The 14,792-nt window shown below is 37.2% G+C and overlaps 1 protein-coding gene across 5 annotated transcripts in view; it reads left to right on the forward strand.

The window, feature by feature from the left end:
* The window catches only part of GBE1 (1,4-alpha-glucan branching enzyme 1), a 150,690-nt gene that overhangs the window by 16,688 nt on the left and 119,210 nt on the right, over positions 1-14,792 (forward strand). The window contains exon 1 of one of the 5 annotated variants that reach the window (XM_042809506.1): positions 8,524-8,549. The exons of 3 other annotated variants lie outside the window; for them this stretch is intronic. In XM_042809506.1, coding sequence (XP_042665440.1) covers positions 8,539-8,549 — 11 coding nt within the window. In that variant the 5' untranslated portion in view covers positions 8,524-8,538. Of the gene's footprint in view, positions 1-8,523; positions 8,550-12,139; positions 12,257-14,792 lie in introns of those variants that run through there. One more of the 5 variants, XM_042809502.1, reaches the window with a different exon arrangement.

The raw sequence follows: 14,792 nt of genomic DNA on the forward strand, positions 1-14,792 counted from the left end.
TGCTCCTGTGGCTTCATGAAGCAGACTGCGTTCCCTTTACCAGCTGTGTGATATTTTAGGACTGGGAAAGAGGCCATGGCTCTGGCCTGCATTTAGAAATCTGAACTGTACTAAAGGTATGGTAGTGAAAGGGGTCTTTTCATGATATGCTCCTGTCTCTTAATGCTGTACAAGAAGCTAGTAGTACACAGGTTGCTCCAAAAGTAACGCCTCCTACTTGTTTCTGTGGAAGCAGATATAAAGAACATGAGTACACTATTTGATAGAACAAATGCTCAGCTACAAAACACTATTTTTCAATATGTTCACTATCATTAGCTGATTTGCATGGATGAGCTGATCCAGACTGTCATTGTCTTGTGGTGTAACAGCTGTGCATGACTGCCTACAATGTGGCTTGTCTTTTATGTTGTAGCATTCACTGCTGATATGTATCACCTACTGCCTCACTGTACTCACACCCATTGTTGGGTTGATCAAAATGTTCAGCAGGTGTTGATGAATGTTAGTGGCTGCCATTTTTCTGTATGGAGGAATTCAATCACACACATCTTGATTCATATGCACTTCTGTGTCAGACTGCCCCTCTGCTGCCATCTGTCACATGACAACAAAATGTGATGGGGTATTGGTGGGCAGGTTCAACCTCTACTGCCATACCACCATCTGCCTCTGATGTCTGGGACAACATAATAACATAGGAGGCATTACTTTCAGAGCAGCCCTCATAGGTCGTAACTAAATGTATATGTATCAGCTCTTTCTAAACTGAGTTGTTTTATTAACTTTGTCAAACTGTACACTTACTGATGATCTGTGTTGACTTAATGTTTAAAAGAAACACAAAATATTTCATTTAGCATGGACGTTTCTAAAAGACACTAAATGCTTAGCTTAGAAAATGCGAGAATTACATTTTCTAAAAAATTAGAATGAATTAATAATCAAATATAAGAATCCAGACTTCTTCCAAAAGAACTTAAATTGGTTTAGATAAACCCTCATAGCCTTTTGCTGTGTAGGAGACTTAGTATGATGGACGTTAAGCTAATTCTGATAACCACAGTGCAGTTACTGCCTCCCTGTGATGTGAGAGTACGCTCATCTGTCTTAACAGACCTACCAAGGAAGAAAGGCATGTCAAGCATAACTTTCCCCAGTAGATGTGAATACTTTTTCAAAAGCCTCAAAGAATGCTGCATCTGTCTTGAAAAATGTAGGATTAAGCGCTTTTTTAGCCTGGAAACTAGTCTTAAAAATACTGAAGAAATTAGTGGAGGAAGTTTTCTACAAAGGAGTTCAGTGTTACAGAATTAGGACTGTTACACTTAACTTAAATTTACTGGAAGCTGTCTGAAACATGGGTAAGGTCCTGATCTTCATACAGCTTGTGTGTGGGCCTTCAGAATCTGGCACAAATGAGAGACTGACCTTAGTAGCTGAGGGAGTTTGCAGGTTGGTAGCTATGAGGTACTTAAGTGAGATACTGAGTAGCGGTCTATGATGGCTTCACATTGGTCCAGATTTTGGTGATAGGGATCACTGTTTTTTTTCCCCTATCTTGTACAGATACTGTGTTGTTTAGCAAAAGCTCTGTCCATTACTTGGGCAAGGAGGCATGATAGCATTGTGTTTCCTGATGGCACATCCCCCTCTGATGTGGAGTGCTCAGAGTATATGGATCTTCTCATTTGAGTTGCTTTTCCAGGAAGAAAGACACAAAAACTGCACCAGTACTACTTAGTTAAAGAGAGAAGAAGGAAAAACAATCTTTTGTATTGGGTAATTTCTGGTATGAGTACAATCTTGTATCTGTATCATTCTAATTCCTGAAGTGTTTTATACTTCAGTGCTAAAAGCTCTGGAAAACTGTCAATAGTAATTTGTTATAGTTCCAGAATTTTTTGAAACAGTAGTTTCTAAAAAATACCAGTTTACTTATGTGTATATATATAAAGTGTATGCTGTACAGCTATGTAACTTGTATACAGAAATTAAAATGGAAATAACCAGGTATATCAATTTCTTGTGAAGTCTGGTTGCTGAAATTGTTCTAGTAACAATTTTTAATGTGATATTGATGTAGAAGATCACTTGACACGCTTCAGTGACTACTCTAACTGATTTAAAATCATATGGTAATTGTGCTACTAAGACATTTAAGGGGAAAAACAATGCCAACCATGACAGCAGCAAAACTTTCAGAGTATGAGTTGTTTTGTCTGTTTTGTTTTATCAGTGTAGAATTCTATTATCTGTGTACATACGGATACAAAGAAAATGAATGCAAGCTCAGCAGAGGGGTATGTGATTCTCATTAACCTAAGATATATTAGAATGTTTTGGCACTTGCATTAGTTGCTGTGTTTCTTCCATTGTCTGCATTGTTCTTTTTATATCTTACCAGGTTCTTTGTTTTCCTTTTGCAAAACTAGCTAGCTTCAAAAGACAAAAAGTAGTAAATATTCATAGAAAATTCTGGTTGGCAGGATCCAACATTCTGCTCAGAAACAAGTCAATATTTACTTCAGACTGGATTGCTTAGGATTTTCTTCACTTGGATCTTAAACCTGTAACGATACAGATGCTGCAGCATCGCGCAGATTCTGTTCCTAATGGAATCTATTTTTTTCTCTTTTTAGTTGGTGCCTCATATATCAATTCTGCATACATTTCACCTTAATCTTGCATCTTATACCAGTTCAAATGACAATTGGAGACTTATAATTGATAGTGTGTGAATTCACAGCTGTGGATGCTGAGGCATGTTTGGCCTTCCATGCTCTTCAGAATAGGAATAAAGGGTTGAAGTGTAGAATTTCTGGGGGAGTTTTAAACAATTGGCATATGTATATAGAATAATAAGTTCCTTAGGTACTCTGATATAATTAATATATTGTGATGGAAACATTCCATGATGCCTCAGAGGTCTATATCAGCTTTATGCTGAATACCTAACTCTTAAATCAAGAGATCAAATTCCTGATGAACCGTGAACAGAGCTCTAGGACGATTTCTTTCCTTGCTATTCCTTGTGGCTGCTGGCCTGGTGCAAGGAGGCTGTGCTGACTGAAGCTGTGAGGCTAACCTGTTGGCCACTTGACTTTGGTAGGCTTGGCAGGCTTTATGTTGGCAGCTCTCCAGTTTGAGAATTGGAGCTAGTGGTGTTTTCCTGGGCTTAGTTCCAAAGAAGATACTACTTGTATGTTTGCTTCTACCTGCTACAGCTGGGGGAGAGAGGAAGAAGGGGTGCTTAAGTACCTAGTGTAAATACTTAAAAAATAACATACTCTTGACTGAAGGTGCGTGTATGTATAGTGCACTGCTTTTTTGTAGTTTGTACTTCAGAGATGGAGAGGTACTTTAAAATAGAATTTATCAAGCAGATAAGCCAGTGCTGTCTACGTTTCTCTACAGGAGAGAAGTAGCCATAGGATGTCATAGTTGGAGTGGAAAATTACTGAAGAGGAAGTTCTTTTCAATGTGTTGTCAGTTACTATGTTGCCCAACCTTTGTGGTGTTTAACTTCATCCTTCTGAAGTGAATACTTACAGAACTAATTTTTGATACAAGAGGTTCTGTGTGAATAAAGCTTTTGTCAAAACTTGTCATGAATGTCTTCTCTAACTTATGCACTGTCTGAAGCAGGTACTAGCAGAGTCTAAGCAGATGGGAAGAATATGCAACTGTAAAAATAGGTTTCATCCACCCAATAGACAGAATGTTAATCTTGTATTCGTAACTCCTAGTGTTAGTGTTAATACTTGTGTGATTTTTTTTTTTTTTTTTTTTTTTTTTTTTTTTGAAGCTTTCTCAGTAGCCCTGTTCAAAAGATGATGCTGTGCAGCAAGTCAGAGTGACTCGCCTGGCAATACAAGGCTTTCTGAGGGGAGGTGTGTGTGTTTGTGTATGTGTGTGCGTGTGCATGCTGGTGGAGTTAAGGTTTTTGTTCTTACTTATCCTGTTGATAGCTTCAGGTGACTTCTGTGTGTTCCAAGCTACTTCATCGCTTGAGCTGTTGAAGACTTTGATGTGTCAGTGTCTCACTTGAGCCATATGTACAATGGTTGGTTTGTGAGTCTTGAACAGTAGTGCTATATTAGTTGTCTAAAGGTTTACAACTTTCTTTATCAATTCAGTACTTGAACTATAAGTTTTCCAACGCAGTGACAAGGAAGTTGAATTACAGACAAGCAACTAGCATATGCTTGGAGGATGCAAAGTAGCAGTGACTGCTATGATTATCAAGCTGTCTCTGATAGCTTCAAATACAGCCATGATCTGCCATGAAGGCAGATGTCTTCAAAGCTGTCATGTCTTTCAGAGCTCCAGTCCAGTGGAAATGGATGTGGTTGAGATGAATCCAACAGCTGTTGAGTCGTGCTCACTCTGCAGTTGTGAAGTCCTTAACATATTTTTGACATGCAACATCTCATGTACTTTTATTCCAGTAAAAAGATTGTTAAGGACACACAAAGTTTCAGAATAACAGTCAGACTCCATATTTCTGTTTTCTAAAGAGATGTGAATATTCAGGCTAATACTGTGAATTTGATGTTCATGCCTCTCCAGATGATGGTACAACTCACTTAATGGCCTGTATTTCTCAGCTTTGTGTTCCTTGCTGCCAAAGTTTGGAAGAGCTTTTTAGAGTGGAAATGCGTGAATGAAGCACGTCTTTGTATTGTAGATTGCTTCTGTGAATAGTTAAATGCATGCTTCTTGATTGCTTATCTTCCTTGGGAATAGGCTTGATTAGCTGGGGCTAGTTATAAATACTTCTGAAATACCCAAGGTCTAATTGTTCTTCTAGTTTACTGATATTGAATTATGAGCATTTTGCATCCATTTTGCACTGTATACAGTACAAATGTTTGACTGCTTGGCTTTTTTTTTAATTGATCTTCTCTACAGTGAAGTCAGTTAATAATAAAATATAGGCAAACTCATGCTGTAAAGATGGTGTGGTGCTTCTCCTAAGGTGCCTAAGGTTGTCATAATTATTTAGCAGATAAAGGAGTTCTGTGGTGTTCCTCTTCTCCAGCTCCAAATCCCTCTAGGATCTTACAGTCTCTGAAAGAAACACTTTGTTCCTTAAAAATCTATTCTAAAAGGGCTGCTATTCATTGGCATAACAGGGAACCTAGCAAGCAGACCAGGTTTGCTTGGCAAGTTGAATCTGCAGTCAATATGAATTGTTGTGTAGAGCCACTGAGCCTAAATAGAAAAGACTTATTGATCCAACCAGTGAAGACTGATCGAACTGCTACATTGGTCAACCAGAAAAGCAAAAGTATACCTTCCTTCCCATCTCATATTTAATAGCTGTTTTTCTATCTGTGCTTTATATGTAAAATAATGTTTGCATTTCTGGAGTATCGTGAGGTTTTCTTTGCGATGTTAAAATACAGAGAGGCAATCTAAGAATGGGTTATTAAGAACTTAAAGGCTAGGAAATAAAAACTATGTTGGGAATAAAGCTGTTTCTCTGTGAAAGCAAAACAAAATGCTTTTTCAGTTGGTATACATGCATACCTCAAAATTGAGGCTGAAGTGGTAAGGTTTAGTGCTTTTTGTAGGCAAAAATCAATGCACTTGCAGGAAGATTGAATGCAAACAAATTACTGGTGTTAATTGTCAGTGTTTGCAAGTGGAGGATGGAATGCTCCAGTTTCAATGAGCAGCAAGATGTGGCAGGAACTCAGTGGCTGCTTCGGCACCCAGAAGACTGGTAGTGTGGGGTTGCTGTGAGTGTGGGGCTCAGCTCCTGAGCAACTGCTTGCTGGTACTGGTGGTACAGGCTGGAGCTGGTAGAGTCACTGCCACTGGAGGTGTTCAAGAAATGTATAGATGTGAAACACGGGGATGTGGTTTAGTGGGCATGATGGTGATGGGTTGGTGGTTGGACTGGGTGATCTTAGAGGTCTTTTTCAACCCGAATGATTCTGTGATTCAGAGGGTTATTAAATGTGTTGAGTATGTAGGTTTTACACTAGATGAGAGGAAAAGTGTTGCAGTGAACAACGTTTGCTGTAGTATGGAACCCAGGTACAGCTGTGGGTGCCCTTCCTCTAGCCAACTTTTTTGACAACTCTGGCTATTTATATCTGTTCAAGCCACAGCTTGACATGTTTCTCTATGAAGAAACATCTCTGTAAATAAGATTTTTGTTTGCTCTGTGGTTGTCAGCAGATGACAAGACTTCTGCTTACCTTTCTGGCTTGATTTTCAGGTTGTGAACTAGTTGAATATACAGCCCACTAGATTTTGATATATTAAGAGTTTGCTTTTAATTTTTGAGCAGGTTTTAATAAGAAATGAAGTAAGGTTTATGAAAGCCAACCGTTAGGATATTCAGGTTGTTGTTGTGTAATGTGTCCTCTAAAGCAGGTTGGGAGGATAATGTGATGATAAATATCCAATGTTTTGTTTGAAATAATGGAGAGTGACTTTGACCTAGAAGCTTGGCAGGCCAAAAATTTGGTAGCCAATCAAATCTTTTCATTCTTAATTTCTTGGGGGTTGTTTAAAAGGATAAATCATTTTTAGTATTGTGTCGAGCTTCATTTATGCCAATTAAAATTACTTGCAGTATTTCTAAGAGTATGAAAGCCAAACTGATGCAACATACTTTGAATCCAAATTTGAGAAGAAACAGATGGCTTTTTATGTTTACTGCTATGGAAAGCTAATAAAAAAGAAAATACATTGAAAATGGCTTCTTTTTAACAACTAAAATGAAATGAAATAGTTACTGAAGTCCACATTATCCTGTCACAATGTGCAGAATGTTTAAAACTCCTAGGGCACAAATGGTCAGATTCTTACCATGTGGGTAACTGCATTAAGAGTGGGACTGACTGATGCTTTCAGGTTGATTAAGACCTTCATGATGCAGTACTTCTTGCCTAGCAAAAATTGCATTATAATTTTTTTCTAAAAAGTTCCTGTGTCTTTTTCTGAAACCTCTGCTGTGACTTCTGCTTTTGGACTGTGTTTTGATTCCAGTGTGGTGCTTAGTGCTATGGGAATCATTGCCTCTGTTTTTTTAACTTCCCCGTTAACTAACTTTGGTATCTGTTAATATGAAGGAAGTATCTTAGAAATCATTGATGATAGGATCAAATGGGAATGGGTATGGTGTTATGTACAAATTCATTCTGGTCAATAACTCATTTGAGTGAGTTATCTCCAGCTTAAGGGGGGGAGGGTTTAAGCATATAAATAGTAAAAATGATTTCGGAGCTTTCTAGCAATGTGTTTTACTGAAAGGAAAAAATGAACTATTTTGTGTGAGGGGAGGCAAGGAGGAGTAGAGCTCTACGGTTTGCGGTTAAATAATACTGAATAACAAGAGTTTTTGTACTTAAATTAAAAATGCATTAGTACTCCAGATAAATTATTTTTTTGACTGTATTGGGTCCCTATTACAAACAAACCAATAACTGATTTTCCTGTAATTTACCTGGGAACATGATTAATGTTAAGCATTAGTTATTCCGGTGTGTTTGGCAATATGAAAACCTGAATGGTTAGCAAGAACGCTAATTTGAAATAAAAGTGATAAAGCAGAGTTGCAGAAGTATGGCCTGTGGAGTGCCACGTGGGGAGAGTGTTGTGTCCCATGTGCCTGTGGCAGCGCTGCTTCATCAGCACCCGTCTTTCCAGTCACGCTCGTGTTCACGTCTCTGCTACATGCTCTGCTGATTACCTTGGAAAAGGGCAATGCTGTAACTGTTCAACTGACCTTTCAGTTTATTTTCTCTTGTGTAATATGAAACATGAGCTAACACAGTCTTAGTCTGCTGATTTCGAGAAAGAAATCTCTTTACATTCCTACAGCTTTCTGCTTGACTATGGAGTTTCTCTCTAATTATGCTAATCTATAAAGCACTACCTCAAATTATTTTGCTTCTCTATTAAGATGGCATCCAAAGTTTTACAGTTGAATTTTTTTTGGAGCATAATTTATGTATAATTAAGATTACTTTGCAGAGATAGTGAGATGATGACTATGAAATGGAGAAATCTGATAACTGAAGTGTTTAACTGCCAACTATTTAGATGTGTAAAACAAAATAAAGAACACTATTGCTAAATTTATACTTTTTCATTTGTATGTAAAGTCACAGAATTGAGCTCTTAGACAGTAATTGCAAACTAGTGTTTCTTTAGACTGTTCCTTTGTGATGGGGAAGTTGGTTTCCATGCTTTGGCATATGCAGAGTATGCACAGCCGTTTTGTTCCGAAAAGATGTAATGCTGTTAGTATCTTGGAGGAGGCTGTCATTTGGGAGTGCCTTTAAATTTTTAAACAAAAAATTGTGTAATTTTAATCTCTAAAAATGGAAAATAGCTTACTCGTAGGAAGTGTTAATGCTGAAGTATTTCTATGTTTTTCTCTCTCACTCAAATTGATGTCTTTAACTAATTCTCTAGACTTCCCACTTCCTCCTTCTAAACATTAGTGGTTTGCTATACTTACTTTGAGATGCATCCAGGTGTTTCTAATTCGACTGAAGGGGGTGAGATCAACACATGAGATTTAGGTAAGGAAACCTCTAAATATTGTGATGAATGGTGTTCTTACAAGTGGATTGGTTTAGATAATTCAGAGGAGCGATTTTTATTAAATGATTGCATTAAGTTTGGATTTGATACACTTTGTAATTGCTCTTGCATTTGGTTCTGAATCAAGCAATGTATGTGTTTGTTATGAGATATTTGTCAACTGTCTTCTTACTGTGCAGAAAGCTCTGTGCCTGAATATGTCAGCAAATAATCTTGCTAAAATACTGCTGAAATTTGTCTTTATTAAATTTCTAGTTTATTAGTCTTCACATTTGTGAGAAACAGCAGCTGCTGATAAGATGCCAAGAAAACCTTTATAGTTGCTCATTATTTTCTGATAATTTTTATAGTTAGTGCTCATGAAACAGGCTGCATAGTGTTGTTAGGCCTCGACTTGCAAATCACTGCATTACATTTTGAAAAAAGCTTATGCTTCATTAGTTATTTTGTCGGGTATGAATAAGTTTTAATAGAGCAAATGATTACTCATTAATTATCCCAAGCAGGTATCTTCCTAATGTTTAAGATACTACATTTAGTTTGACACAAAGCTGTGCTATCTCTTTATATTGAAATAATGGGACATCCAAGGTGAGTTAGGATTTTGTATCCCTTTACTCACTATGGAAGATGCCTGAGAATTTTGACTGAATTAAGGTCTTGTGGATTTTTTTTCTGCTTCTTTAACTTTTTTTTCTATTTCCATTTCTTATGTAGCTTCCAGTATTACAGTCTCATTCTATCTGGAGAGATGTAGCAAAGACACTTAAGTTAGTGCATTTACTTGTGTTCTCCATGTTGGCATCCGTTATTTGCAGACTAGATAAAAAAATAGAAAAAAGCTGCTTTTGAAACTTTATTTTTAAGAGGAGGAACCAGATCTTCAATTTTGAGCACTCCCTTAGTGGTAGGAATAGTAACAAATGTTTTAACTGTGTAAGTTTCCTATTGGAATACCTGTATATCCAAATTACTTGTGTGACACCTAATATAAACTGATTATCATTGGACAATCTGTGAAATCTTCCATTTTTAGCTGAAAATAGATGTTACATTGCTTTGAGATTTTTTTGAGATAAAGAGGCGAAGTATTTGTATAATGAAGATTTTTAATAATTATTGCTGGAGTCTCTGATTTAGCCACCCACAGACAGTGATCATGATTTCAGAAACAAAATCTTTGCTTGTAACGCTTAGAAAAACAAAATGAAATGACAGACTTTGTCTCTTTAAAGGTCACCCATTGGTATCTTTTAATTTTAAAGTGTACACTCCTGGAATTCTTTGGATACTTCAAGGGTTACATGATGTTCAAATGTAAATGAATGCACTTAACATTTAAATGGGTTAACCATATCTTTCTCTTTAGATAGTGCAAGTCAGTCATCTAAAACTATGAAGTTGATCTAGGTTACAGTGCAGTTAATTTTATGTCCTGAAATAGCATTACTTACCTGCTGGAGAGCAGCCCTGAGGAGAAGGATTTGGAAATGGCAGCTGATGAAAGACTCAGCATGAGCTGTCAGTTTGTGTTTGCAGCCCAGGAGGCTAAGTGTATCCTGGATTGCATCAAGAGAAGTGTGATCAGCAGGTCAAGAGAGGTGATTTTGCTCTTGTGAGACCCCACCTGGTGGAGTACTGTGTCCATTTCTGGGGGCCCCCAACACAAGCTGACACTGAGCTGTTGGAGCAGGTCTGGAGGAGCATCACAAAGGTGAGCAGAGGGCTGGAGCGCTTCTCCTATGATGACAGGCTGAAAATGCTGGAGTTCTTCAGCCAAGAGAAGAGAAAGCTGTAAGGTGACCTGATAGTGGCCTTCGAGTATCTGAAGGGGGCCTACTGGAAAGCTGGGGAGGGACTTTTTAATAAGGGCATGCATCAACAGGATGAGGGGAAATGGTTTTAAACTAGAAGAGGGTAGACTTAGATTAGATGTTAGGAAGAAATTCTTTACTGTGAGGGTGGTGAGATGCTGGAACAGGTTGCCCAGTGAAGTTGTGAATATCTGCTCCTTGGAAGCATTCAAGTCCAGGCTGGATAGGGCTTTGAGCTAACTGGTCTAGAAGGAGGTTCCTGCCTATGGTGGGGGAGTTGGAACTAGGTGATCTTATAGGTCCCAAACCATTCCATGATTCTATGAGTCTTATACTATGATTAGATGAAAGAAAGATGAGTAAGGGGAGGTGGAGAATAAAATTAAATAAAATACTTCTGTTTTGATATCCTTTCACTAGTGACCAAAACTGCCGAAGAAAGAAAAAGGAATTTGTTTTTGCCATGCTCTGCAAGTTGTGCTCAATTTGTTGTACTGCAGAAATCTCATTTGGGAAGAATTTTCTGTCTTTCTCCTGTCTTCTTTCAGGCTATTCCCTTACAGGAAGCTAAATGAGGACAGTGTATGAGAATAAATTATTGATTAAATGAGAAATTGAGATGTGGGGACTCAGTAATCATAGCAATAGCTATCTGCATGGACTTTACTGTTGTTGAAAGTGTAACTACATCTGCAAATTAATAACAGCAATATTGGAAAAAGTAATCTGTGAATAGCCATGTTCTTTATTTTGAAATATTTAGAGATGTTGAATCTATATTTCTGGCTTCCACTTTCATCTTTTCATTCCTTTTTTCTTCTGTGAAATGGTAGGGGGCGTAGAAGGAATAAAGATGGACACTATTAGTGGTGATTGTTTTGTGATCACTTTCAATATTCCCACATGTTCCTCCTTTGACTACTTGGAAAATGTTTAATTCTACTCCAGCTTTCCAGGAACACATAGTGAGAATGCACAGCTGCTTTTGTATAGAATTCTGTGACCAAAGTGTTAACATCACATCTTCAGATACAGAGTTCCTCTTCTTACATGGCTATCAGGATGTTTTATTTTTTTATTTTAAGAAGCTGTTGCTGTATAAATATTCAGTGTAGGCGCTTTAATTGATACCTGTCACTGCTAGTAGATGATAGCATTGAAAAATTTTGGACATCAATATCTTAAAGATGGGCTGTCTGCGATAACAGAAGGGAACTGTAGCTCCTAAGCCTTTTTTGATATATCAGTCAAAACTAGATATTAATCCTTTCTGTTGTTCTCACTGTAGTAATCTATTTGAGCTAAAATAAACTTTTCCTCAATTCCTCGTTTGCCGATTTTTGAAGTGTCTTCATTTAAGTAGGCCTTTAAGAATGATGAGTTTTAATCATCCTATGGAGGGGTGATCTGTAAATGGTATAATGTTGGTGAAAGTGTGGTACAGTGACAGTTTGGACTTTCTTGTTTGTTGGAAGCTTTGAAATAAGACCTAGCATTCCTCACAGAGGTTTCAGGAATAAGTTTATGAACAGGATAAATGAATAAATGACATATCAAAACAAACTGGTTCTGCTTTTTTTTTTTTTTTTTTTTTTTTTTACTTCCTTAAGGTTTATTGTTTTAAAGGAGAGGACAAAAACAAAATAATTACCCAAACATTCTACTCTATTTCTATCTTTCATTTCTTCCAATATGTAATGGTTTTATGATTTTTTTGGTTATCGGTATTCCACATCATAGCGTCCTGTAGTGCACTGGGAGTTAGTGTTAATGCTCCAGGTCCAGGTACCTGTCCCAGAAGAGAAGAACTACAGAAGACTGTTAGCTGTGCTGCTATCACTTCTGCTCGGGGGAGCAGATACAAGTCTTTGGTAGGTCATCTGACATTTCTTTTTTCAATCGTCAGGCCTCTCCTCACTGCTGCTCATCTCAGCTGCACGCTTTGCCTCAGCATTAGTGTAAGGCCTATAGCTTTCAGATACTCTCTCTAATTGTATTTGATATTAGTTTCAGTTTTAATTATATTGTATTATAGTGTATTATCTTGCATTCTCCTCAGATTGTTGCTGCTGGTTTTTGATTATTCAGGGTCCCATGTTTCCCCTTTCTAGAGGTGCAGATCTGCAGATTCCTCTGCCCTGCTAGTCACAGAACCAGGCCAAACCAGCCTGTAAACTGTTTACGCAATACCTACATTAGAAGAAAGGAAAAGAAATACAACAGACTGAAGTATTTGAGAGTTTTTTCTTTCCTTTTGCCTCTACCTTTATTTTTAACATTGACATTCCTGCAAGTGGTTTTTTTTTTTTTTTTTTTTTTTTTTTTTTTTGTTGGAGAATGAGAGGATTTGGTTACAGAGAACAACTTACTGTGTGTTTTCTTTCATATCCTTTCCCCTTTGGTGTCTGCAGAATTGGGCTATCCATATGGATGCCAGATATCATCATCAAAGCCTCTCCTATTTACTTTCATGTTTTGAATAAATTTGCATTAATATTGGACCAATATTGTGGAAATAAATTATGGCACAAAAACTAATGTGGACAAAAAAAAATCTAAAAATGAACGGCTACTGAAATGTGAACATCATAAGCAGAAGAGGGATGAAAGTGATTAATGTAAGTGTTGACACCACAGGTCTTAAAATAGGCTGATTGACTGCTCTATAAACTGCAATAATTATGACTTCCTAAAAAGGTGCAAGAGTGGGCATAAAAATGTTCTGAAATTATGCAGCCATATTAGAGTGCAGCACCATGGTGATTAAATGAGGATATTATGTATGCTGCCAAGACCTCTTTGGTTATATTAGATTCTATTTAGATTCCTGTGAGACCTAAGAAATTCAGTGTAAATACAAAGATTTAAAATTTTATAATACAAAGTGGCTAGAGGGGAGTAGAAACCTCCAATTGTTTTAAAAATTAGAGGTCTGAGGGCTTTATGTGGAGACGTAATTCATTATTATGACTTGCCATCAAACTTCAATATTCTGCCAAAAGTGGTATTTCACTGAGACAGTTTAGTTTGGGAAGGAGGAAACTTAAATTTTATTTATTTATTTTGCCTTAAAGAAATTACTATTTTAAATGTCTTTTTCTCATTTTTAATGGGATTAGCTAGTTGACTTAAGTCAGTGATGATAGGAATTGAGGTATCACAGTTACAAAATAACTAGTACATTTATTTCTTTGAGGAAAAGTTGTCTAGCTTTGCATTGAACTGATAGGCTTTGAGAAGCTGTTTTTTAACATCTACATACTTCCACTACGTAAGTAGTTTAAAGGCAAAACATTTGAGTCTTTTGAAATGATAGCTGCTTGTATGAAATAGAACTCTTTAAAATGGCCTGAGTTAATACCATCTTTAAAGTTTTCATTCATCTTTATTCTCTATGAAACTGTGTTACTGGCAAGGCACCTACTTTCTGGATAGTCACTGTGCAATATCATATTTTCAGGTTTTAAAATCTGTGCCAATTCTTACATTCCCATTGTATGGTTCCAAACAAGGCTGCATATAAAGCATAGGAATCAAAGCAACAGAGTTTTACGAATCATGAATATAACAGCAACAGATTTTTGTGACACTGTTCCAAGTTATGTTTATGGTTACCCATACTTCCCTGTGAAATACCAGAGGAGAAAAGAAAGAGTGCTGGTGTGAAAGTGCTAGTCTGTTACCAAATGTATTTCATGTTGGTTGTATGTGTAGTAATGCCCAGTCTGAATCTGTTTCCATTGAGTCTGGAGAAAAACACTGAATTTTTGATATTTTTAGCTTAAAACTCATTGGCCTCTTAATGGAGATGAGTTGAAAGGATGTGGGATTTGAATTGAGAAAGCCTTTGGTGTGGTCCTATGATCCCATCATAGTACATGAGCTTGCTTTTTCATAAGAATTCCTGGAGCAAGAAATGCATCACAGCAGTCCTGGTCAGCTGTACTTGGCGTGTTTGTCATCCCCGATCCTGTAGTAAAGGAGCTAGCATACATCTTCCTCTTACCTCTGACCAGAGCCCTGGAAAATATGTGGGTCTTCTTGTAACTTTTTTTTTCTTTTCTCTTTAATTTTTGTCACAAAGGTAACAGTTGTACTTTTCGAAGTATCACAATGTTGAAATCATACTTAAGTATACCTCTTCAGTGTCAACTTCAATATAAGGAAGTAGAAAAATCTGATGAGACTTTGCAGTTGCTCGTGAAGGCATAAAGGTTTAAGAGGTGGAATGCAGAACTTGGCTTCTAATCCTGGCTTCTATCTTTGAATGCTGCTGGCAATTCCTGTCACATGTCCGGAATTTTGCAAGATTCTCTCACCTTCAGATTGTTCCCTGTTAACAGTCTGGTTGTTGTCTGTATAGCTACATATGTCATATAAATTTGTGTGCGTGTTTGCCAGTGGTAA

Source organism: Centrocercus urophasianus, unplaced genomic scaffold, assembly GCF_019232065.1.
Source record: "Centrocercus urophasianus isolate 14NV4802_14NV808 unplaced genomic scaffold, USGS_Curo_1.0 seq_12, whole genome shotgun sequence".
NCBI classification, from domain to species: domain Eukaryota; kingdom Metazoa; phylum Chordata; class Aves; order Galliformes; family Phasianidae; genus Centrocercus; species Centrocercus urophasianus.